The following is a 24,878-nucleotide window of genomic DNA, read 5'->3' as shown; positions in this document are numbered from 1 at the left end:
CGAAAGACCTTTTAAACAAGATATTACTTGATACACCTTAGAAGAAAAATACCATATACTAGAGAAGAAAGTTGAGTACTTATGGAAAAACAAAGCCGATCCCAGTGAAAAACCGGAAAAACCAAAAGGTAAACAATGCAGTCCCCTTCCGCCTCCGCCATCACAGGTTTCAAACACAGCTGTTTACCAGACCAATCTGCGTTTGTCACTCACCAAACCGCCGCCAGAGGTCAGCATTGCTTCCATTGACATGACAAGGTTAGAAGATGGTGAAAGTACCCAGCGGAATAAGAATTCCGATGCGGGTAAATCCGAATGCGCTGTCGGCTTTACTGACGTGACTCGCCGAATCACAACTAAAGGTCCGGTGACGAAACGAAAGCCACAGCCAGATCTTCAAAAACGGCAAACAAACATAACCACCGAGGACAATGACAATGTTTTTATTGTTGACACAGAACCAGTAAATCCAAGTAAAACTCCCGGTCCAGAAGACTCGGACGACGGCGATTCAGGATGGACTCTGGCACATGGAAGGAGGCGAGCCAAAAACAAGAAGATTCAGCAAACCCGTCCTAAACCTCTGTTTGGAATCAGTGAGGTGAAATCTGGTCTCAAAATATCTGAAAAAAAGACATATATATTTCTGTCAGGTCTTGCCCCAGAGGTTGAGCCTGAAGACATAGTAAACTTCTTGCGGACAATCACTTGGAGATAGGTTGCCGATGTGACAAAATGAAGACAAAGCTTACCAGAAAAAAGTCTTTCAAACTGGAGATTCCCTATGGAAAGAAAAATGAGTATCTCAATGCCAACCTGTGGCCGACAGGCATTGTTGTGAACCATTTTTTGAATGTACAGCACCGGAATGGTCCTCTCCAGAATCGGGTAAACCAAATGAAAAATTAGATTGTAAATCAGAAATAAAGATTTTGCAAATGTACAATGTATTCGTAACAAAATTTTAGAATTTGAGGTACTCTTCAAAGAAGGTAATTATAGTTGTATTTGTTTGAATGAACACTGGCTTGTATCTGCTGAACTATCCTCACTAACATTTACTAGGTACAGGGTCTCTGGGGCTTTTTGCAGGACTGTGAGGCTTCATGGCGGAGTTGCAGTGTTGTTGAGAAAGGATGTTGAGGATGCCAAGCTTCAGGTGTCCCGGCTATCTGAGGAGGTGCATTGTGAGGTCTCTGTCTTGTGAGTCTTTCTAACGTCTCTCAATACCTATCTTGTCACTCTTTACAGGTCTCCCAGCGGGGATTACGATAAATTTTTAGAGATTTTGACCAGTGTTTTTGATTCACTTGACATTTCAAAAAATATAATTTTAACTGGAGACTTCAACGTGCATTTCCTGGATTCTGCGGACCTTAGGGTAGCCCCCCTGTGGATCTGCTACTTTCATATGGTTTGTACAAAACTGTACAGTTGAACAATAGGCATAGTTCCTGTCTTGATAATATTTTTACAAATATTAACGTAAATAGCTTTACCTCTGAACCAATTGATCTTGATGCTTTATCGGACCATACAGGAATTGTGTCTACGTTAAAGTCATTGGGGCAGGTTGGGAGGGGTGGCGTTAGGGTGAATTACAGGCCAATCACTGACAGAGGTTTGTTCAATTTTTACATTGCTGTCGAATCAATTAACTTTAACTCCATTCTCAATACCAACCAAGATATAAACACCAGATGTGAAACCTTCACCGGTTTAATAGGTAATGCTATGGAGGAAAGTTTCCCTATTAAATCTAAAATTTTTAAATCGGGCCCTAAAGAAAACAAACCTTCATGGTTTAATCTTAGGAACATGAGGGAAAGGTTACGAGCACTACATGGTATTCATTTGCAGCACTCTACTATGGTTTCTAAGCAAGAGTTAACTCAGTATAAAAAGAGTTAAATTTATATAAGTAAGAGTTAACTCAGTCTTATCGGGGAGAGCTGTGCAAAGCCAAAAAAGCTGCAAATGACAACTTTATTAGGAGCTCGGAAAACAAGCAGGCAGCAATGTGGAGTTTAATTAGTTCAAAAAATGCTACATCTATTTCTTCAAAAAATCAAATTGCTCAAACTTTTAATACCTTTTTTGTTAACATTGCAGAAAGTATAGTCTCAGAATTACCTACACTCCCAAACAATTTTTCTAAATTTTTAACTCCTGGTAGATTTACCACTGACTCTTTTAAATTTCATGAGGTGACTTTCAATGTGCATTCTTAGTTGGCCACCCTATATAAATTTCTTCATGATCAGGTGTTTTTGCATATGTACGACTTTATATTTTACATATGACCGACTAGCATATGACGAGGGAATACAACAAAAATGAAAATATAAAAATCCTATAATATACAGTTGGGTTTCATTATTAAACAGATTTATTAAACCAAACCTCTGTGTAAACTAATTTTTGCCCGAAAAATTACAATAAAGATTGTTACAGGTTTCATGTACTAAAATTTTGAATATAAATCATGAGCATTGTTTTACTAGTTAGTATTTGGATTTTCTTCAAAAAGAAATTTACAGGAATACAAATTAAGTATTCTTGCCTAAGCTGATTTAATTTATTTTATATACTTAATACTATAATGTTCTAAATGCAATATTTCCTTTAGTTAGAAAACAAATTCAGCTGACATATCGATTCTTAATTTCTTTAAAATTTAGGCAATGTTGTCTCTTCTAGGATCTTTCTTTTTCGATTATAAAAAATTCTATTTTCCGACCATTCCTACCTTTGAGAGAAGAGACCTAATCTATTTATTTTAACTTTAACTAACAAATCTAATTTTGGCTCCATAAAACTAGAGCCACAATAGATCTTGGGTCGCAGTGAAGGGACAAAAGGTGCCCCACTTGTTGGAAACAAATCCAACAACCTTTTATTTGTATGTATTTTTGAATTGTGTTAGTATTTGTAAGTAACGTGCACGCCTATGACGCGACGCTACGCCAGTGATTTGATTTTAGTAACAAGTGATTGATGACATTGACTTTGGGCGCGTAAGCCGCGTTGTTTATGAGTGCATTCTAAGAGTCCGCAAGAAGCGCACTGAAATCTTTTTTAGTTTTCTATTTTATATTTTAAGGCAGCAAAATGCTGAATCGTATACATAAAACGTGTAAATTGCTGTAAATAGTGTATTATAGGAATTTTCTCATCGGCAGTGTCTTTTTTCCTGACTCCAGCGCTTCCTGAAAGTATAGTCCACATTTTTTCTTATATTGAAGCAGTAAAATCGCCGAATATGTGTACCAGTAAAAAGGGTTTGCACACCACTCACAACAAACCTAACTTAAACTAAAAAGTACATGTGATTAAAAAAAATCCTCTACTATTTTTTAATATTTAAGATACATTTCTTAAGTTCACAAGGCAGCTAAAACACAAAAAAAAAACAGATGAAATACCCATTTACTCTAAAATATACAGAGATTTATTTATAAAAAAGAAGTTTACCAAAATAGTTACACCAAGACCAATTAAGTGTAACCGAAAAAAAATGAAGATGTGCAATAGACCTCTAAAAACAACTAAAATTATCATGGACTAGGTTAATGTCAATATTTTGTTCCACGTATTTGAACCATATTAAAATTATTCAACAAAGGGACTTTTTTGTCTTTTCTAAGCAAAGAAATACTTTGAGAAAAAACTAAAAGAAAGTTCTAGAATGACGTTTGTAATACTACTAGTATACTAATATCGTTAATACTACTTAGATAGGTAAAAACCAACTAATCAATAAGTAGGTATAATAGCATTAAAAAAGTTATTCTCATTGATAGCAAAATAATATACTTATTTATATGATGCCAAAGCGGTTTGTTCATTAAAACTAAAAGAGTACTCATTGACAGCCTGCCAGCATATGTATAATAATAATAATAATAATAATAATAATAATAATAAACGTCTTTTATTTAACAAACAAATAGTTTACAGTTGTGATTATCATACATACATTTCTATAGGGATATAAGAGAGGCAAAGTCTAGCCATGTGGCTACTCTTACTTAACCTACCTAATCCCTCTGAAGTGAAAATAAAACAATATCATGCAACTTATTAGCGAATAGCTCTTCAAATGTACGCACACATTGTAGAAAGAAAAAAAAAGTTACTTAAACAATTATTATACACAACGACAAACTGTGCGATACAAAAGACCGTAATAAAGCTTTATCCAGTAGCAGGTAGAGATTTTCTTGAAATAGTAGATAGTTATATTTTGAAATAATTTCAAAGCCTAGTCCAGTTCAGCATACAATGCCAATACCTGTTTATAAATTCTTCAAATATATTATAATGTTGGTTTATTACACAAGTCAGATACACTTTTCCTGGTTATTCTCCCATTTTTTAAATTTATTCCTTTATTTTTTTTATTAAGTATTGCCTCAACATGCTCATTTTAAGTGTCTTTTTGTCTTTAGTAAGAAAGAAAAAAAAACCTTTCTTATTCATGGTGAGTTTGTTGATTAAATAAAAACAAACGCATTTTGTATTTAAATTTATTAATATTAAATATTTTAAAATTATCAGGTATGGAACTATATAAGGTGATTGCATTATATGAAAAGGATCTTTTATATATAGATGTTTTATTTAACGGGATGGAGAATTTGTTTTTGTATATATATATTTTTTCAAAAACCAATAATATGCTTTAAACTCATCACTCACCCGTAAAAATAATCGATTCAGCCTGACTTATATTAGCTGCATTCTCCTGTGTATGTTCCCTGTTATCCTCGCCAGCCGAGGGCGGATACATTACATAATCGGGGAAATCCCAGTCGAAGATCTGCTAGACAAAGACGGAGAACGCGAAACATATGTGTTTCGCGATCATCGAAATCAAGACGACGAATGGGACGACGTAATAATTCTCTGAACCCCATACAGGGTGTTACAAAATTCAGTGCGAATATTTTAAGAGCGTACTGTTCGAGTTAAAATAAGACTTTCTTTTTCTTATAAACATCCTAAAATGCACCCCCTCAAAGCTACAGCCTGCGCAAATTGCTTGAAAAAAAGCGATTGTTTGGTATCGGAACTACAACTATGCATCGATTCTTCTGAAAATTTGCATGTACCTGTTTTCCGGGTGCTCCTTTTATTTTCCTTCCCCAAAATGTCATGGCTAATTAGATGATGTTCTACATTTTAATATGTTCTTATTGAAAACATAAGATATGGGCTATCAAAAGGATAAACCTCCCTGAATCCTTTCCTAAAAGTGGGTTTACACCACTCTGGGTTCCGAAAATATCAAGAGGACCCAAAACAATTAGGACTTGCAAATTTCCAAAATATTTGACGTATAACTGTAGTTCAATGTTCCAAATAATCGATTTTCTTCAAGCAATTTGCGGAAGCTGTAGCACTGAGGGGGTGCATTTTAGGACACATGTTTATAGGAAAAAAAAGTATTATTTTAACTCTAACAATACGCTCTTAAAATATTTGCACCGAATTTTGTAACACTCTATATATATATATGACAGACAGATGGTAAGAAATATTGTGGATCAATCGCTTAAATATAGAATTATTTGTTCCAGTTGTTCTACTTACTTCAGTCCAATTATTTGTGAAAAAATGGTTCTGACCGTTTGTGTTTTGACTTTAAAGAGTTAAATTCTAATACCGTTTCCGATGAATTCCCCTTGCCGTTAATATAAGATCAAATCAATCGACTCAACAATGCTAAATACGTCTCATGTTTAGATATGCCTAGAGGATTTCATCTAATCCCTATACACCCTGATTTGAAAGAGCGCACTGCTTTTGTGACTCTTGCTTGGCAATATGAGTTGTTCAAAATAGAAGAATGCATGTAAACCTTGCAGAAATTTTGAGAATTCGCTTCTTGCTAAGCAGCGACGTGATGATGAAACATCCACTATTATGAATAAATTTCTTAACAATGAACTCCCATGTGATATTGCTAAGACATGAGTCAAGAGCAGGTACCCTGTACCAAAAAATCCAAAGAAATCGAATCCAGTAGGACTCGATGCTTACCTGTGGCTCCCCGCGCCTTTAGGTGGTCCATTATAAATGAAATTAATGAATCCTTTATGCATTTGGGGTATGCCAAAATACTAGATAAACTTTATAGCTCTAAGTTCTTTATAGTTTTAAACCGAACTCAACGCCATCCGAAAAACCATACCCTGGCATACCTTCCATGTTGATATAACAGGCAAATGAAGTAGAAAAAGTGACCTTAAAGAATATATCATCGTTATGATCGATACATTTACAAAGTTTGTCTTCATGTATCACACTCTTAATATTGACACCAACAGCGGTATTAAAGCATTGAAATGGGTTATTTCGTTATTTGGTATTCCAGTACGTTTAGTTTGTGACCAAGGAAGGTGACCAAGTAAAGATTTCCGTGAATTCTGTATATCCAAAATATAAATTTACACTTATCAGCTACAAGGTCATGTGGAGCTAATTGTCAAGTTGAGCGCGTCATAGGTACTCTAAAAAATATGCTAATCGCTGTCGAAACTAGTCTAAGATCTTGGCAAGATGCTATTGGTAAGCTCCAGCTGACACTAAATTGCACGATCAATCACGTTTTTAAGGCTAGTCCATTACAATTGTTAGCTGCACGACCACTAGGATTAATATCTATTGATAATAATGATGATAGTAAAATGGATTTCCAGGGCACTCGAGACGGTGCCTCATAAAATATGGATAAATTAGCACCTTATGATAATATATAATGATATAAGATTAGATTTGACAGTAAAAAGGCTAAAGTAGTTTATTATAAAGTGAGAGATTACGTGTTACTTAAAAATTAAGAAAGACATCAAACAGAACGTGATCCTAAATTTAGAGGTTCATTCGAAATAACATAAGTTCTTGAGGGTGATCGGTACACTTTAAAATCGTTAACTAATAAAAGGGCTTGTAAATATTCTCATGATAACTTAATAAATATGCCGGAAAGTCAAGTTCCCGTGGAATTAAATAATCCTGATAATATCGAGAATGAGTTAAAAAATTCTTCGACAGTAGTCGAAATAGGTGGGAAGTAGATTTGTGGTAGAAGTAAATCATGGCTAGGGGTCACACCACATACGTTATGCTGAAGTCCCAAGTGCACATTTGAATGTGTGATAATGGCGCGATGTGCAGTATATTTGTGGCGGGGATCTGATCACCTGAGGGTGTGTTGCTCTAAAGATGAAATGAGCATGATATTGCTATGGTATTCAGCAAAGGCTATGTGTATTGCTGTAGCTTTAGCCTGTCTACTTCCTTATGTATCTACTGTAGTGTTGTTTTATTGGAATATTAAGCTATACTTCTTGACTTCGTTATTCAAATAAACCTGTTAATCAGGCTTCAAATTACACGAAAAAAGTAACATAACGAATCTCTCCCTTTATTCCAGTACCGCCAGAGGACGTGTAAAAGTCAGGATACTTGTGTCAAAAGAATTATATTATTTTTTTTGTTTTGTTATTTTAAGTTATCAACCAAAGGATTGGGCCAATCATTTTTTTGAAAACAGTCATAAGCTCGAAATTCAGCTCGGTAAGCGAGGAAGTGAAACATAAGTTTGAGCAGTTAGAATTTAAATATCGAGGTGGTCGAAGGCGGGCTTGTGAATTATTTGTTATTTTTGTTGTTCTTTGTAACGTGGTTCTTTGGATTATAATAAACTAATATGTCTGAAAGTGAAAGTAACTATTCATACATATATATACCGTGTGGTGCGTCGCCGAGCGGAACATTGGAAAACCCATGTAAATTTTAAGTGGGCCAATTATTGGCTTCCCTGTATATTTTACAGAAAACATAATAAGATAACTTTTTGAAGAGACCAATCTGCCAAACCCTTGTGCAAAGTTTAAAAAAATTTTAATAAGCGAATCTTGAAGTATTCAATTAAATGTAATTGCAAAATTACCAGTCGATATTTGAAAACAAGTATAAATTGTTCAATCGACGAAAAAATAGCCATAATTAAGTGGCATTATGCGGGAAACAGTTTTAGAGCAGTATCTGAAATGTTTTCAGTTTATTTTCCACCAAGCCCATTCCGTCAATTTCAACTATTAAAGGTATTGTAAATAAGTTCAAGTCCAAAGGTACCGTAATAAATAATTGTAAATGTTTAACTCAGGATATCGAAAATAGAGCCGAAGAAAGAGAGAACAGAGATCTTAATATTTTACTGAGTGTGGAAAAAAACAAGATGGTTAGTACGAGGGTTCTTGGGCATGAGGTAAATAAACATCATACAACAAATGTGAGAGAATGGTTTAATTGGCTGATAAGTGATCCAAGGTTTATCTCGTTCCATACCAAAAAGTAACCACATTTGCGGAAGTGCTGTACCAGAACTGGATTTGGTGATTTCGTGTTTCCAAACAGATACATTCAGACTAAGTAAGACTTTGAGTTACTAGTATACCAGTTGCTAAGAATCAATAACAACCGCACACATCCCCAGTCTGATGGTGTAAGCTCAAAGATTAATTTCAATAAGTGTTCAAAATGTTGCCCGTTAGGGTTTGCCAAATCTACAATTCGTTTATAATTTAAAACGAAAACTACCAACATAAAAAGCAATTCCGAAGATTAGGCGTGGAAAAAACTAAATAACATTTTTTTCCGCATTCTTTTCATCAACACAGATATTCTGGGCGAACCGTATTTATTGTTATACCTGCTTAGTTATTTATAGTTGCTAAGGAAAATAAAGAATTTTTTGCCATCAGTTACATTTGCGACAGTCTTGGAATAGTGAAAATTTATTTGTTGAATTGAAGATTTTACTTCCAAAATGGTTTACACACTAGCCGAAAGAGTTGACATTATTCTAATTTATGGTGCCCAAAATCAATGTGCTGGGCAAACTGCCGTCACGTTTAACGCCAGACATCCGGAGAAGAAAACTTCGCGAATTTTGGATGAAGCTGCTCAAGTTGAAGTTTTGGGTCATTTTGGAACAGATCCTAATACTTCATTACGCAAAATTGTTGCTGCAATGTGGTATTTCATTAGGCTCTGTTCATACAGTTACCAAACTTCATAAATTTCATCCATTCAAAATGAAAATATTGCAATACCGAAGACGATTTCGATAGGCGAGTTAAGTTTTGTGAAAAAATAACTGAAGCGATTAATGTTAATACTATTTAAGTAAAGAATATCTGCTTCAGCGATGAATGCACATTTTATCTAAATGGATTTGTTAATAAGCATAACTGTAGATACTGGAGCAATGAAAATCATCATGCATTTGTAGAAGGGCATACCTAGTACCCTCAAAAAATTAATGTATGGGCAGGCATTTTAGGAAATAAAGTGATTGGGCCATTATTTATTAACGGAAATTTAAATGGAAACATTTATTTGGATATGTTGGAAAATACCATCAATTCGCTTATTACTGAATCCTTTTAAAACCAAATCGATGATGATGGAAACCGTATACTTGATGAGGCTGAAGTATATTTCCAGCAAGACGGCGCCTCACTATTTCCTTCCCGTTCGGCTAGACGACGAGTTTCTAAATAAATGGATAGGGCGAAGGGGGCCTATAGAATGGCCTGCTAGATCTCCTGATATAACGCTGTTAGACTTTTTTCTATGAGGTCATTTGAAATCTATTGTGTTTACTCCCCAACCTGAAAGTTTGGATGAACTTCGTCAACGCACCATCGACAGCTGCCATGATATCCCACAACATGTTTTATCATTGTTTGCCCAAAAGTGGGCAACATTTTGAACACTTATTGAAATTAAAACTGATATTTTCATGTTTTTGTTTTCTATCTGAACAAATTAAGATAAACAAAGATTTTACTAATTTTCTCAAAAACGAATTAAACGACCGACTTAAAAAATCAAACATCAAAATAAAAGACTTCGAAAGACCTTTTAAACAAGCTATTACTCGATACCCCTTGCCATTTAAAATTTTTAAGGGGATGAACCTGGGGGGCAATGGGTAAAAGGGGGTGAAGTAATTTTAGGTTAGAAAGTTCCCCCTTGACAAACCTTTTGACGTATTTCGGCGTTTTTTTTTTTAACAGTGGTTTTTGATAACTCCGTGGTGGGAAGTTTTCAAATGAACACCCTGTATAATAATAATTTCATATATTACAATGGAATATATAAAAAATATAGTAAGGAATATAACAATTTTGCAAAAAAGTTCCAAGCCATTATTTTCAAGTAAGAACTTACATAGTTCCAAAACTTATTTTTCAAACTAGAACCTTAAGTAAAAGCTTATTTTCAACCTATATTATGAATTTACTATGTAAATTAAATAAAATACTTTTCAAAATAGCTGTTAGATGTATAAGTGCCTCTCAGATACCGGTAATTATATATAGCTGGATGATATTAACCACTGTTGGCTTGCATGCAATAACAATGAACTAGTTATTAATTTTCTTTGTAAAGAAATGTTAAAAGTTAAAAAATTCTGAAACAGTCTATTAGGCATAAAGTCATAAGTAGGGTAATGAGTTTATTGTTTATTTTATTTATTATCGTTATGTTAAAGAAATTTGTAATTAAGTAAAAGTAGGTTATTTCTAACTTGATTCCTTTTGTGATTTTTTGAATCCGTGGTCCAATTCTTGTGTGGTGTTTCGAAATGCCGCCCGGATGAACTTCAGAGGCGCAAAATATATTTGTTTAATGTTAAATAATTCTCCTTTTCATGACTTTAGTAGAAGATAATTGCCTTTAGTATACTGTCGAGTTTTCAGATTCGTCCTAATTATAGTTCTCCCACAGACGATCACTGCGGCTCCTAGTAACTCAACCTGTATATGTACTTATAGTGTACCCATATACTTACAGTTTTTTGTTCGAATATTTGATTTGTCCATAGTAGAAGGTTTTCTCAAAGAAAAACAGAATCCAGCTCTAGCAGCCTTTCAATGCAACTATACTATTGAACTAACATTATGTATTTATAGTGTACTTATATTCCTACAGTTTTTTGTCCACATATTTTATTTGTCCAAAGACTTAAGGTATTCTGCATGAAAAAAAAGGTTCATGCAGCTCCAGCAGCCTTCTATTGCAACTATACCGTTTAAGGCTGGTTAACATAACTTAAAATAAAGTTTAAAGAAAAAAGAACATTTACTTCGTTAGTAATTAAGGATAAACATTAATTAAAAAAGTTTAGAATCAATTAATATATTTTTTAATGATATTTAATATATTTTACTATTGTGAAATATTAAATGAATATAATATGAAAATGCTATTTCCATTTTGGATCATTGATATCTGGTTTTCATAAAGGCCTAAGATAAATAAATCAATATATATATAAATAATTTCACCATTTTCGGAACAATTTAAATTATTTCTGAAGTACAAGCCAGACTCGGTCAGAAAGCTTTTAACGAATACCGTATTTACAACGATGATAATTATGAGATATTATGTTGAACTAACAGCATATATGTAAAATTCAGTTGACCAATACAAGCGAAATCCCTTTAAGAGTTGAAATTTGTCAATTTCTTAATGACATGTCACATATTACTTATCCTTATTTGATTATTTTACGAGTGTTCCATTAAAGAGGAAAAGCGCACTTTCCCCGTACTTTTCAAATAAATTTAAAATAGTCAATTAGATCAGTCAACTATTTTGAATTCTAAAGTTCGAAAATGTTAAATGTTGTAATAAATAATCAATGCATAAGAAAAAAAAAATACACACCATACGTATTGAAATAGAAGACCCTACTTATTATTACATTTAGATACTATGGTCAATTCTAAGTGTTTTTTAATAATAAATTTTATTTTAACGTATGTGTTAAATAAAGGTACTATATATGCTAACTGTTTTTGAGTTATGTTCTTGAAAGAGATATTTTCAGCATATATTATTAAATTAAATATATTAATATAAAATACAGGTAATACACGTATCATAAAAATGTTGACCAATTAGTAAATTTTATAGTAGTTTTTTATAATTGGTTAGATGGATACTTGCAGATAATATTGTTGCAGTAAAATTTTTGAGAAAATGCCAGTAAAATAAAAAGAAGGTAAGATATTAATTACCGATAATAATTTAAATACCTATTTAAGAAAACTTAATCATTACATAACAAGAAACAAACAGGAAATATAGAACGAAAACTATATCGATATAGAACTAAAGATTTTAAATTTACATAGAAGAAATTCCATTAAGTCAGTTTCGGATGCAGTTTGGGATACTCAGTACAGCCGTCTTCCTCTACGTCAAACACTTAACTTGATAACAGAAGAAAAGTAGCTTTTAATTTTTCTCTCCAATTATAATTCGGCTACAAAATAAAACTGTATAAAAAAATTGTTTTAACAGACAAGTCAACATTTACCACCCTGTGAATATTTAATAGACCAAATATACATCCACGGGCCGAAAAAATTTCAAACCACTTTATTAAAAAAAAAAGTTTTATTCATGTTTGGTGTAGTTTAAAAAAATTATAAAAATTTAGGTCTAATATTTTATAATTAAGCTTTAGCTAGTTCACGGAATCATAGATCAAATTGAAAGCTTTTTTTGAAGAAGAATTTTTCCCTGGAGGAATATCAAAAATTAATTTGGCAACAAGACGGAGCTCTCCGTGCTACCCGTGATATTCGAAAGTATTTGAACGAATATAATAATGAATGTAATTTAAAAGAATATAAGAATCATTGCTTCGCGAGCCATCCTCCTTTTGGATAATTTTTTTTTGAACCATATAGTTTAATCTCGACATTTTCATGGGTGGTTTTATGATTTAGCCGACATGCGTCGGTTCATAAACATGGTAAAATATACAGGATGTCTCAGAATATATTGGCAACATCCCGGTTTTGGATGTTGGTAAGATCTCGAAGAGCAGAAAGCAAAGTTAAGGAAACTCTCAAGCAGTATCTGATTCGAAATGGATGGTTGCAAACAACGTCGGCTCTTCAGGTTAGTAACGGTTAGAGAACCTTAAAGGCAGACCAACCTCGAAGAAATCAACCGCATAAGCTGCGAAAAGCAAATGAGAAACCATCGCATTATTGTCCCAAGTAATTTATTGTAGCACACAATACTCAAATCACCGAATCCAGTCTTTAATTTAGGGGGTTGCTGCTTGGAATGTCAGAGCGTTAATTATTAAACTGGAAAGTGCAGAAGGGAAACGAGGCAAATGATATTGTGGGTACAATGGATGAAAAAAAACTAGTTATACTAGTTGTACCAATATTATTCAATATTGTTAGAAACCAAATAGGCTATGTTTCAATTAATAAGAGATTTGAAAATAGTATTCTCAATGCATAAGCTTACCGAGGAGACGACATATACTCGGTTTCAGTATATTCGGTGGTTATAACTTTATGAGTAAAGAATAAAAAGATCAATAAACGAAAAAATATAACGTGATGCAAACAGAAAATACAGTTTTAACAAAATGTGAATCGAAGGGTTAATACGTCACTACAAATAGTCAAGATTCAGAAATACTCATTTTGGGACATCACAAGAAACCATAGGAAGAGCAGCCCTGGATAACCAATGCCATAGTGATATAGATGGCACACTAATATAAAAATAAACAAAAAGATCCAAGAAGAGCTGAAAGATGCAAAGGGCGAGTAGATCAATGCAAAATGCAAAGAAATCAAGAAGCTTAAAGGAAGAGAACTGCGAAAGAAAATTAAAGAGGCCACAGGTCTGTGGCCGCAAGTCCAAATGTATTTCTTTGATAGAAAATAGCGACATAGAAATAGACCCTCAATAACAAAAAGTAATTGGAGAACAGTATCTAAAGGAACTATTTCAAAACAACAGAACAATGGGGAATGAACTCTTAAAACTACTCTCTTAGTAACCTTACAATCCTCACGATAGAAGTGACCCGGGCGATCGCAAAAACTAGTATCAATAAATTACCAGGTGAGGACGCTCTTGTGGCAGAATAGTTTAAGAAACTGAGTAAGAATGTAATTCAAAGCAAAGCTAAGCTAACTTATTTGTTTCACGCTTTTTTCTAAGAGCGGAGACTGCCAGATGACTAAATTAATTGTACATACCCGATTCTAACAAAAAAAATTAAAAGGGAAGGTACGAGGACCGGTGTATTTCCTGCCTTAAGGTTACGTAGTAAAGATTTTTCATTCATTTCATTCATTTTCACCTGCATATGCATTTAATGCGATATCTACTTAACCAGATGCCAATACAAAATTAGAAGAGGCACAGGCACAAGGAAAGTCATGTTAGGAAAAACGCTTATGGCGGAAAGATTCTTGAAAGTAAAGAGAAACCTATTCGTATACTTTGTAGATTACAAAAAGGTTTTTGACCAATAACACCTCTACAAAAGGACAAAGTGCTCCAAAAAATTTTGCTCGTGACGTCACGCGTTTGGGCCATGCACTTCGGGTTGATTTTCAGGTGAATTCGGCTGTTGACGCTGCCGTTGTTCGTCCGCGGAAGGCTGCCTGCAACGCTGCCAGACTTTTCAGATTGCCGTGAACATTAGGATGCTCTATTACTATCTTAAAATAATTAAATCTATATCTTTAACTGCTCTTACTTTACAATTTAGTTTAAAAAAAAGAGTGCATCCTTATTTCTCTTTTCCTAATTTAAACTTCCATTTTTTCAAATTTTATCATTTATCTAATACCTTGTTACTTGCCAATAGGAGTTCTTTCTATATAAATCTGACAGCGGCGCATCTACTAGTTGTGCCACCTGATGAAACGAGAGGTTAGGTTGTTTATATTTATGTTCTGTTGTTGCCGGTATTTCTGACGATATCCGCAGTAAACATTAGCTCATTTTTTGTGTTTTTTTTCTAAAATCAGTTTATTTCCGCGAAACGTGTATTATATTTATGTAAACTCTTCGCGTACTTTTAAATTGCAAAATCGTACTTTCGGACTAGAAAAATCCTCCGTCTCGAAAACCGGGTCTCCGGCGCGCCGCGGTTTTATTTGTTTATATCAGACTTTAATAGTTCAGTTCGTGTTTAATTTAATGTTTTTCTCCTAGTTCGGCTTGTAGTTTATACCAGGGTGTAAATATGCCTTAAATGTGTTGTGTTCCGAGTTGTAACGGCAACTATAAAAACGGACCTAAAGTGCATGTCTTTGGTTTTCCTAAGGATATACCTAAATCTAAGGGGAAAATGGGTAAAAGCCATACACAGAGATGACTTTGAGCCCACAAACAACACCAAAGTATGTGAAGCTCATTTTCCTGAAGGTAGTATAATAAAGAGTACTTTATTATACGTTTTATTATACATATTAAGTTCAAGATTCCAACACAGGTAAAATTCTTACAATAGAATTACTAAAACCATGACTGAAACTTTTGAAACTTTTTTATATAGCGAGCCAGTTTGTGTTTTAACATCAAAATTTAAAACTCCATATACTTCCCATAGTTTAGATGATTTATATGCAATACTTGAAGCAATAGACCTTACTATTATTACCCTGTCTTTGGAGGAAAATGTTACCAATAATGACAACCCCCACTGTGACTTAAATCTGCCACCTACAAATACTGCTACCGAGACTGCTACCAATACCCTTGGCAATACTATTCTCGATCATGCCAAACCATCAAATGACATAAATAAAATGAAATGTGTGTTCCATTTTGTGTCAAACATACTAAAAAGTTTTAAAAACATTGAAGACAACAAAATAGTGCATTCTTTAGATTTTATTTGTGAACGATTAGCTTTGTTTACAACTGCAAAGGAAAGGTACAGATATTAAAGTAGTACAATAATTTTGACTTCAATAATCTATACTATTAGTCCTCATGCATACAAGTATTTAACAGATTATGGATCCCTAATTTTACCACATCCTCAAACTATAATGGGAATTTGTAACAAACACATGACTGATCCCCACATAGATGAAAAAAAATGTTTTTAACTTATGCCTAAAATGTGTTTAGTTTACTAAAGGATCATGAGAAATTTGTGACACTACTTTTTGATGAAATTCATATTGACCCTTACATGGACTATAAAGGCGGTAATATCACTGGAACATCAGTCAATAATAAGTCTCTAGCTTCAACGGCATTTACTTTTATGATTACAAGTGTGTGTTCCAGCTTTAAGGAAGTAGTTCACATAGCTCCCATCTCCAAAATTACATCAGACATACTTTATAATTTTATTAAGACAATTATTGAAAATTTAGAGGAGATTGGGTACATAGTTTTTTAATAATGTGATAATAATGCCATTAGTCATTTTTCAACTGCAGACCAACTTAGCATTGTTTATCCTCATCTCATAGATAATCACAGACCATTATTTTACCTATTTGACACAGTTCACTTACTTAAATGTGTATTTAATAATTGGCTTAACTCTAAACCAGACCAAAAATTTTATTTTCCTGATTTTGACACCTCAAAGAAAAAATGTGCTTCTTTTTCTGCAATTAAAAAATTACATGAACTGGAGTATACCTAAGCTTTTTAAGCTTTTAAAGTCAATATATGTATTTATGTGTATATAATAACATTTTTTTATACTTAATGGTATAAAAAAATACCTAAATACGTATGTTGAATTTTGGCGCAGATGTAGGGGAGTTGGGAGTCTGCATTTAATATTACACCATAATATTTAACCTGACATTCAACCAGAACTAAAACATACCTTTAAATGTTTCCTGAACTCTATTCTATTCCTAGCATTTTTTAAAATAAGCCAAAAATTGAGATATTAGCATATGAAATCCCTTGGTTTTTAAAAATCGGTGGCCCACATCGATGACGTCACGCGCCAAGCACTAAGGCCTTGTCTTTGAGTAGGTGTTGCTTTGACCCTTTTCAACATGAGATGATATAATATATTTTATACATACAGATATTACAATAGCCACAACATAATGAAAAACCACAACGTATACTGGAATCACCGGGGATGTATTCAAACAAGAAACGGCAATACATCTTATATCAATATTGAAGGGGAGTTTGCCAAGGATGCCTTCTCATACTATTCAATGTATATGAAAAGTGTATAGATAAACAACCTAAAGCAGCAAAAATAAACGGTATCATAATCAAAAATATAAGATACGCAAACAACACTCTAGTAATCGGAAAATTTGAAAACAACTGCAGGCATTAATAAGAGCACTCTATTGCTTCAGGAATATAAATAATTATTAATAATAAAATTAATATCAAATAATACTCGAAAGAAAAATTGAAGGTAAACCAGGCATAGGGTAAAAGAAAAAGTCCTAGCTAAGAAATATAACAGACTGGATAAACTTGGATGGTTATACTGATCCATTAAAAATAACATAGAGAAAAATTTCCTACAGTGGTCGCTAATCTCAATAGAGACGACACCTAAAATAAGAAAAAAAAACCTTCCTAAAACAAATCTATTAGAGATCTGAATAATTTTTCCTTAACACCTTCTCACAATTTTTTACACCCTATATAATAAAAGTAAAAAGCATGGTTTTTTAGAAGTCTTTTTAAGCACAAAGTTAACAAGAAAATTTGGCTAAAACTGGAAAGATCAGTTTGGGAGTTTTGTTGTCCTTCGAAATTAATGGATTTATCAGTAAGAAAATACGTTTTCCGATAATCGATAAGAAATAATAACATTTTTGACAACATATTTGAAAGAAAAAGTCAATATTTCCTCCAACTTGATTGTTGCCTGGCAACCGAAAATAACAGTAAGGAAATATTCATTTCTGTACTGTAAGGAAATGTTATTTCCATACAGTAAACTTTAGAACATAAACGCGAACAGGCTTTTTCCTAAAGAATTTTATTTTTAAAACTTTCAGCACAAACAAGGTTAACATTATATTCTAAAATGATTACTTATTATTTGTTATATTTACTGTTATTTGACAATTAGTACAAGTATTGAAAACTGGAAGAACTTGGGAACTAATAGCATTATTTTGTTGAATATTTTCCAAACTAATAATTTTATTTGTATGACAATAACTATTACTATAAATGATCTTGATGTATTGGTTTTTGAATCCGGTATGGTAACTAAAAGTTTAGATAGTAGGTCTTGTATATCTTGTACAGTCATTTTAACCAGCTCGTCCATTCTGCAAGCTCCGGAAATTCCAAATATTACAGCTACCTACAACAATAAATAAGCATGTAAAGAATCCAAATATAATTTGAAGTTTTGTAAGTTACCTTAATCATTAAATATTCCTTGTCTGGAGCTTCCTGAATAAATTTGTTTATTTCTTCTTTAGTTAAAATCTTGGATTTTTTTGGCTTATACGCATGTGCTTGTTGTTTCAGGAATGCCCGAAGTTTTGAATATTCAGATATATCCACATCATCTCTAATTGCAAGGGTTGCCTTCAGCATTGAATAATTGGCCCATAAAGTTGAAGAATTCATCTTGGAACCAAGCTCCAAGAAGTATGCCATTACAACATTTTCCGAGAAAGAAGTTACATTTTTATTCGTACGGTAGTCCATGAAGCGGTTGTATGCATAGTTATACTTATTTCTAGATTTTATTGGTAACAATTCCAATGATCATTGCCTCCGTGAGTTCTGGGAGGGTTTCAGAAATGGAACAGTCATCATCACTCATCATTTTACACGTTACTTTGGCTTTTTAAAACGTTAAAAAATCAACACTTTGGAAAGATGACACAAATAAACTTCTCACTCGTCAAGTTTGACAATTTAAAATTATGTACTTCGTTTCCGTAGTTACAAAACAATGTTTCATGGCTTCTTTTATTTAAGGGAAAAATAATAATGTTGATTTAAAATTTTTAACATGATTAGTAATAATTTACCGTAATTTTAATGATTCCCGATTTTCGGAAAAATAGTATGTAGACCTCGTAGGAAAAGCCACATTCCCCGACTCCGTATTGCCAGTCTCGGCTTGCGCCTCGACTGGCAATTTTTACGATCGCCCGGGAATGTTAAGCTTTTCCTACTAGGTATACAATATACTATTATTATGATATTAAAATTTATTAAGTAAATAATTCGAAAATATAAAATATAATTAATAGATCAAACGAACTTACCTGTGAAGTTCGATCTAAATTATTCTCTGCATCTACTTCAAAGACATTTTACTATGTAGTCTGGATCTGGTACTTAATACGCACAAGATTTTAAAGACGTAAAAAGGAGCCACTCCTTGCACCGGGTGGTGCATTTCACGGTCACTCATTTAGTTTAAAGTATCATTTTGTTTTATTTAAAAATAATTGGGGCTTATCGGGTTGAGAGGGTTTGTTAGATCGAACTTCACAGGTTATTCAGGTTCATTTGATCTATTAGTTATTCTCTGCATCCAATTCAAAGACTTTTACTATGTAGATGTTTAAAGGTTTTATTTTTGAGTAAGACAAATTGCATATTGTAATTAATTAACCATTATTATTATTTTAATTATAATCTTTTTATTTAATAATCTTATTTTAAATCTTTGAATCTGGAATATTTCATATATAAAGTTATGAGTTGTCACTAAAAAAAGGGGATTCTCAATCCTTTTTTAAATAATCTCTTCAAATAAATCCAAATATTTTAATTAACTTAATGACCCCTTAATCAATTTCCTTGAATACACGGCTGTGTATTGTGACTATTTGATGGTTTTATTAGATCTGGAACAAATATTTGAATGCCTGATTTAGATTTAATATTACTGGAGATTTTAATTAAAGTAGTTGTTTGTATTCTACGTACTGTACCCAGCAGAACGTACGTCGAGTAGATAATTTCGAAGAAATATATTTTTTAAAGCTATCTTCATTAACATTACTGATAAATGATATTACAACCTCTGAAGCCCAGTTCCTATTGTACCTGGCTTTTGGAGGCCGTTTTTTATACAGGGTGTTCATTTGAAAACTTCCCACCACGGATTTATCGAAAACCACTGTTTAAAAAAAAACGCTGTCAAAAGGTTTGTCAAGGGGAGCAACTTTCTAACCTAAAATTACTTCACCCCCTTTCACCCATTACCCCCTAGGGTCATCCCCTTAAAATTTTAAATGCCAAGGGGTATCGCGTAATAGCTTGTTTAAAAGGTCTTTCGAAGTCTTTTATTTTGATGATTTTTTAAATCGGTCGATTCGTTTTTGAGAAAATTAGAAAAATCTTTGTTTATCTTAATTTGTTCAGATATAAAATAAAAACATGAAAATATCAGTTTTTATTTCAATAAGTGATCAAAATGTTGCCCGTTTTTGGCCAAACAATGATATAGGCGATGTTCAAATTCCTGACGGACATTTTCAAAAACATGTTGTGGGATATCATGGCAACTGTCGATGATGCGTTGAAGAAGTTTATCCAAACTTTCAGGTTGGAGAGTAAACACAATAGATTTCAAATGACCCCACAGAAAAAAGTCTAACGGCGTTATATCAGATCTAGTAGGCCATTCTATAGGCCCCCTTTGCCCTATCCATTTATCTGGAAACTTGTCGTCTAATCATTGCCGAACGGGAAGAACATAGTGAGGAGGAGCGCCGTGTTGCTGGAAATATATTTCAGCCTCATCAAGTATATGGTTTCCATCATCATCGATTTGGTTTTCAATGGATTCAGTGATAAGCGGGTTGATGATATTTTCCAACATATCCAAATAAATGTCTCCATTTTAATTTCCGTTAATAAATATTGGCCCAATCACTTTATTTCCTAAAATGCCTGCCCATACATTAATTTTTTGAGGGTACTGGGTATGCCCTTCTACAAATGCATGAGGATTTTCATTGCTCCAATATCTACAGTTATGCTTATTAATAAATCCATTTAGATAAAATGTGCATTCATCGCTGAAGCAGATATTCTTTACATGAATAGTATTATCATTAATCGCTTCAGTCATTTTTTCACAAAACTCAACTCGCCTATCGAAATCGCCTTCGGTTAACTCTTATTTTTTACGCAATATTTTCATTTTGAATGGATAAAATTTATGAAGTTTAGTAACTGTGTGAACAGAGCCTAATGAAATACCAGTGGCAGCAACAATTTTGCGTAATGAAGTATTAGGATTTATTCCAAAATGACCCAAAACTTCAACTTGAGCGGCTTCATCCAAAATTCGCCGATGATCACGTTTTTTATTTGCACCATAAATTAGAATAATTTCCACTCTTTCGGCTAGTGTGTAAACCATTTTGGAAGTAAAATCTTCAATTCAACAAATAAATTTTCACTATACCAAGACTGTCACAAATGTAACTGAGGGCAAAATAAATTCTTTATTTTCCTTAGCAACTATAAATAACTAAGCAGGTATAACAATAAATACAGTTCACCCAGGATATCTGTGTTGATGAAAAGAATGCGGAAAAAAATTCAGCTTGTTATTTAGTTTGAACCACGGCAAACCCTAACGGGCAACATTTTGAACACTTATTGAAATAAAAACTGATATTTTCATGTTTTTGTTTTCTATCTGAACAAATCAAGATAAACAAATATTTTTCTAATTTTCTCGAAAACAAATCGACCCATTTAAAAAAATCATCAAAATAAAAGATTTCGAAAGACCTTTTAAACAAGCTATTACTCGATACCCCTTGCCATTTAAAATTTTAAGGGGATGACCCTGGGGGGCAGAGGGTAAAAGGGGGTGACGTAATTTTAGGTTAGAAAGTTGTCCCCCTCGATAAACCTTTTGACGTATTTCGGCGTTTTTTTTAACAGTGGTTTTCGATAAATCCGTGGTGGGAAGTTTTCAAATGAACACCCTGTATATTAATAATAAGATTAATAATAATGCGGATCTCTGAGCCTTTAAACTACCATATGCAGAGGATTTATTTTTAAAAGGACGTTGTAAAAATTCGGTAACGTTTGATATGTTAGCCACAAATCGATTACGGTTTTTTGAGGAACAGTATTATTAGAGTATACAGTATATTAACAGTATATTTTTATGTGCTATAAATATGATATTGGCAACTCGGGATTCCTATCCGGAGGGCTAAATTGCACATTAAAGAGTTCTTGGTATTTGGAGTTTATTTTGACACATTGTTCGCTTGTTAGGTGATTTTGGTATAATAAATTGCAAACTTAAAGCAATTAGTAATTATAAATTGCCACCTTGAAGATCGAAAGATTTAGAATCTTTGCGATGTGGATTTTTACCAAAAATGTTTAAAAAATCTGCAGATATTCTGGATCTACAGATTATCTGAGAAGTGTTTTTATCAATGTTCTCGTTATTTATGAAATAAAAGTCAGCTAAAGGAATTGTAGCTCATTGGACCTATACTACAACCTTTACCAGTGACATTTTTTGAATTGTTTTTAGTATAAAAGGAAACGAAGGAAATGCGTAAAACCGTATGCTACCCCATAACATAGTAAACGCATTAATTATTTCTGCGCCTCAGTCAACTTGCCGTAATGCCTGACATTTACTTTAGTTTTATACTGGGCAGCAAAAGATGAGAGAGTAAAAAAATTATGAGATTCTTAATCTGCTTCCTAGTTTTTTTTAGATGAAATATAACAGGCATAAGTACCGCTTTTCACACCAATGCCAAATTATCCTTAATCATTCACTTAAATTTTCATATTTGATGCTATGAAAATTCTATTGAAGTAACTGACTGTTAATTTATTTTTGCTAAAATATTGCAATGTTTAAAATCGTTTTTAAAATGTTTTTTTAAAGAAGTTATATAAGAAGAATATGGTTCGTTGCATCGTTGACCCTGAGCACAAATACTATAGTCACTTTTAGAGATATCCGTAAATATTTCTAGAGCATACATATTTTGTTTAATATTATTATATATGGTGTCAATGTTTGTTAACCACCAGGAAATATAGGACATATTATCCTTATGAATGGTCATGGTATCTTTATAATATTAATTATTATTTTTTTAGCTTTTGCATTTCTCCCTTTCTAATCATTTTGTCTATAGCCAACCGTAATTTACGGCAGAATATAATGAAATCGATGGCCCAATCACGTCCAAATTTTATTATTATTATTATTTTTTGTTAATTTAAATTATTTTGCCAGGCCTAGAGAGTTTTAAATTCTTTAGACATTCCTGGAATGAACGTGTCATTATTCAAAAACCATCCAAATAATTAATACATATAAGGTTCTTATTTTTTGTCGTCCTGAGACTTTTGATTTAGTGAACTGTATTAGGTTTTTGAGATTTAAAAGGATTCTTCATTTCTTTAATAAAGGTTCGAACGCACATTAGTGATGCATAATGGATTACCTTGCTTTGTTGAAGTCGGGCTTGGTAGCGCTACCAGTTCATTGTTCCTTCCATATCAGGCACTCGCACTTTAGGTAAAGTTTAATTAGAATTAATTCGTTAAATAATTACTGCACGAAAATCTATATGTATAAAGCTATTAGCGGTTAGCTGTTTTACAAAACCTACTTGCAAGTGAGTGTAGGTACTATTGCGCGTACTTCCTTCCAATTTTTGGCAATGCATTTGTCGTGTATTGCGCAAGGTCAGTAAGGTTACAAGCCCGCAAAACAATATGCGTATTTTCGTGGAAAATATATTTTAAATAAAATGGTTAACTATTAAAGAACCATCCTCCCAATATAAACATTCCGAAAAATAATTTAAAAAAAAGAAAAATATTCCAGATTATATCTTGGATTGATATCCAAAACCCACCAAAAACACGGTTTTTTCCCAAAAATAAACAAATAGTAAATTACTGGTAATTAGAAAATTATTTAAGCTACTAATAGTAAAAAAAAGTTATTGCCCTTGCAGGGGACATATCTTAATCGCGGGCCGTTGCAGAATCCCATTAGAGGTCTTCAGAGTTACAACTCGTACGACACCGTCTTTACCCGGGTGCGTACTAATAATTAGAGCAAGAGCCCATTCAAGGGGAGGTTTTTGTTCGATTTTTATGAGGAACAACAATCCTTCACGAAGATTGGGTACGTGATTAATCCATTTACTTCGTTGTTGAAGCGTATGTAATTATTCCTGCGTCCATCTTTTCCAAAAATCAAAATGCATACGTTGCAATAATTGCCAGCGGTTGGGACGATTTAAAGATATAAAAGAATAATCAGGTTCGGGAAATGAAGATAGTGGTTCCAAAGTAAGGAAATGTCCGGGAGTCAATGGAGTAAGATCATTCGGATCTTCACTAATCGGTGCCAAAGGTCGAGAATTAAGAAGAGATTCTATTTAGGTTAAAAGAGTATAGAGCTCCTCATATGTCATTATTTGATTGCCAACAACTCTATAAATGCCACTTGTTGTTTGTTTCACCATAGATTCTATTAGCCCATTGAAATGAGATCACCCACTAGGGTTAAAGTGCCAATTAATAGAAAGCTTAATAGCTGCGGCTTTAGATAGTTCGATCAATTGGTTATTTGCTCCTTTATAGTTTGTTCCTTAATCTGAATATAAATCAGAGACCCTACCGCAACGAGCTATAAATTGCCTAAGACTAGCTAGGAGAGCATCCGAAGTCAGATTCGAAGACAATTCAAGGTAAAGAGCTTTAGTGGCGTAGCAAGCAAATAAAGAAATATAAGCCTTGGTAGTTTTCGCCCCCTGTGCTTTCCCATAGTAATCAGAAAAGGTTCTGCATAGTTCAAAGTTACATGAGAAAAAACTATAAATTAAGAGATCCTAAAAGATCTGCCCAACGTGGGGCGCCAATTTGTTAAATAAAAAAAGATAAAAAAAATAAATAATTAAGGAATTAATCAATAAAAATTTATTACTTTAATATCGCTTTAATTATACTTGGATTAAAAAAATTAGGATTATTAGATTATGGAATTATTGGATTAAAAGAATTAA

At 33.0% G+C, this 24,878-nt stretch overlaps 2 protein-coding genes across 2 annotated transcripts in view; both read right to left on the bottom strand.

The window, feature by feature from the left end:
• LOC126741436 (lachesin-like) overlaps positions 1-24,878 on the bottom strand; it is a 270,892-nt gene that overhangs the window by 213,568 nt on the left and 32,446 nt on the right. The gene's annotated exons all lie outside the window — the stretch shown is intronic.
• On the bottom strand, positions 17,926-18,705 carry LOC126741043 (uncharacterized). The gene is made up of 2 exons (XM_050447318.1): positions 18,247-18,705; positions 17,926-18,187 (listed from the first exon to the last, which is right to left on the bottom strand). The coding sequence occupies exons 1-2, from the start codon at positions 18,538-18,540 to the stop codon at positions 17,933-17,935; spliced, it is 549 nt and encodes a 182-aa protein (XP_050303275.1). The 5' UTR covers positions 18,541-18,705; the 3' UTR covers positions 17,926-17,932.

This window comes from Anthonomus grandis, chromosome 10 (genome assembly GCF_022605725.1).
Source record: "Anthonomus grandis grandis chromosome 10, icAntGran1.3, whole genome shotgun sequence".
Taxonomy (NCBI): Eukaryota; Metazoa; Arthropoda; class Insecta; order Coleoptera; family Curculionidae; genus Anthonomus; species Anthonomus grandis.
The sequence above is the reverse complement of the archived record's forward strand: the minus strand, read 5'-3'. Positions and strand labels throughout refer to the sequence as shown.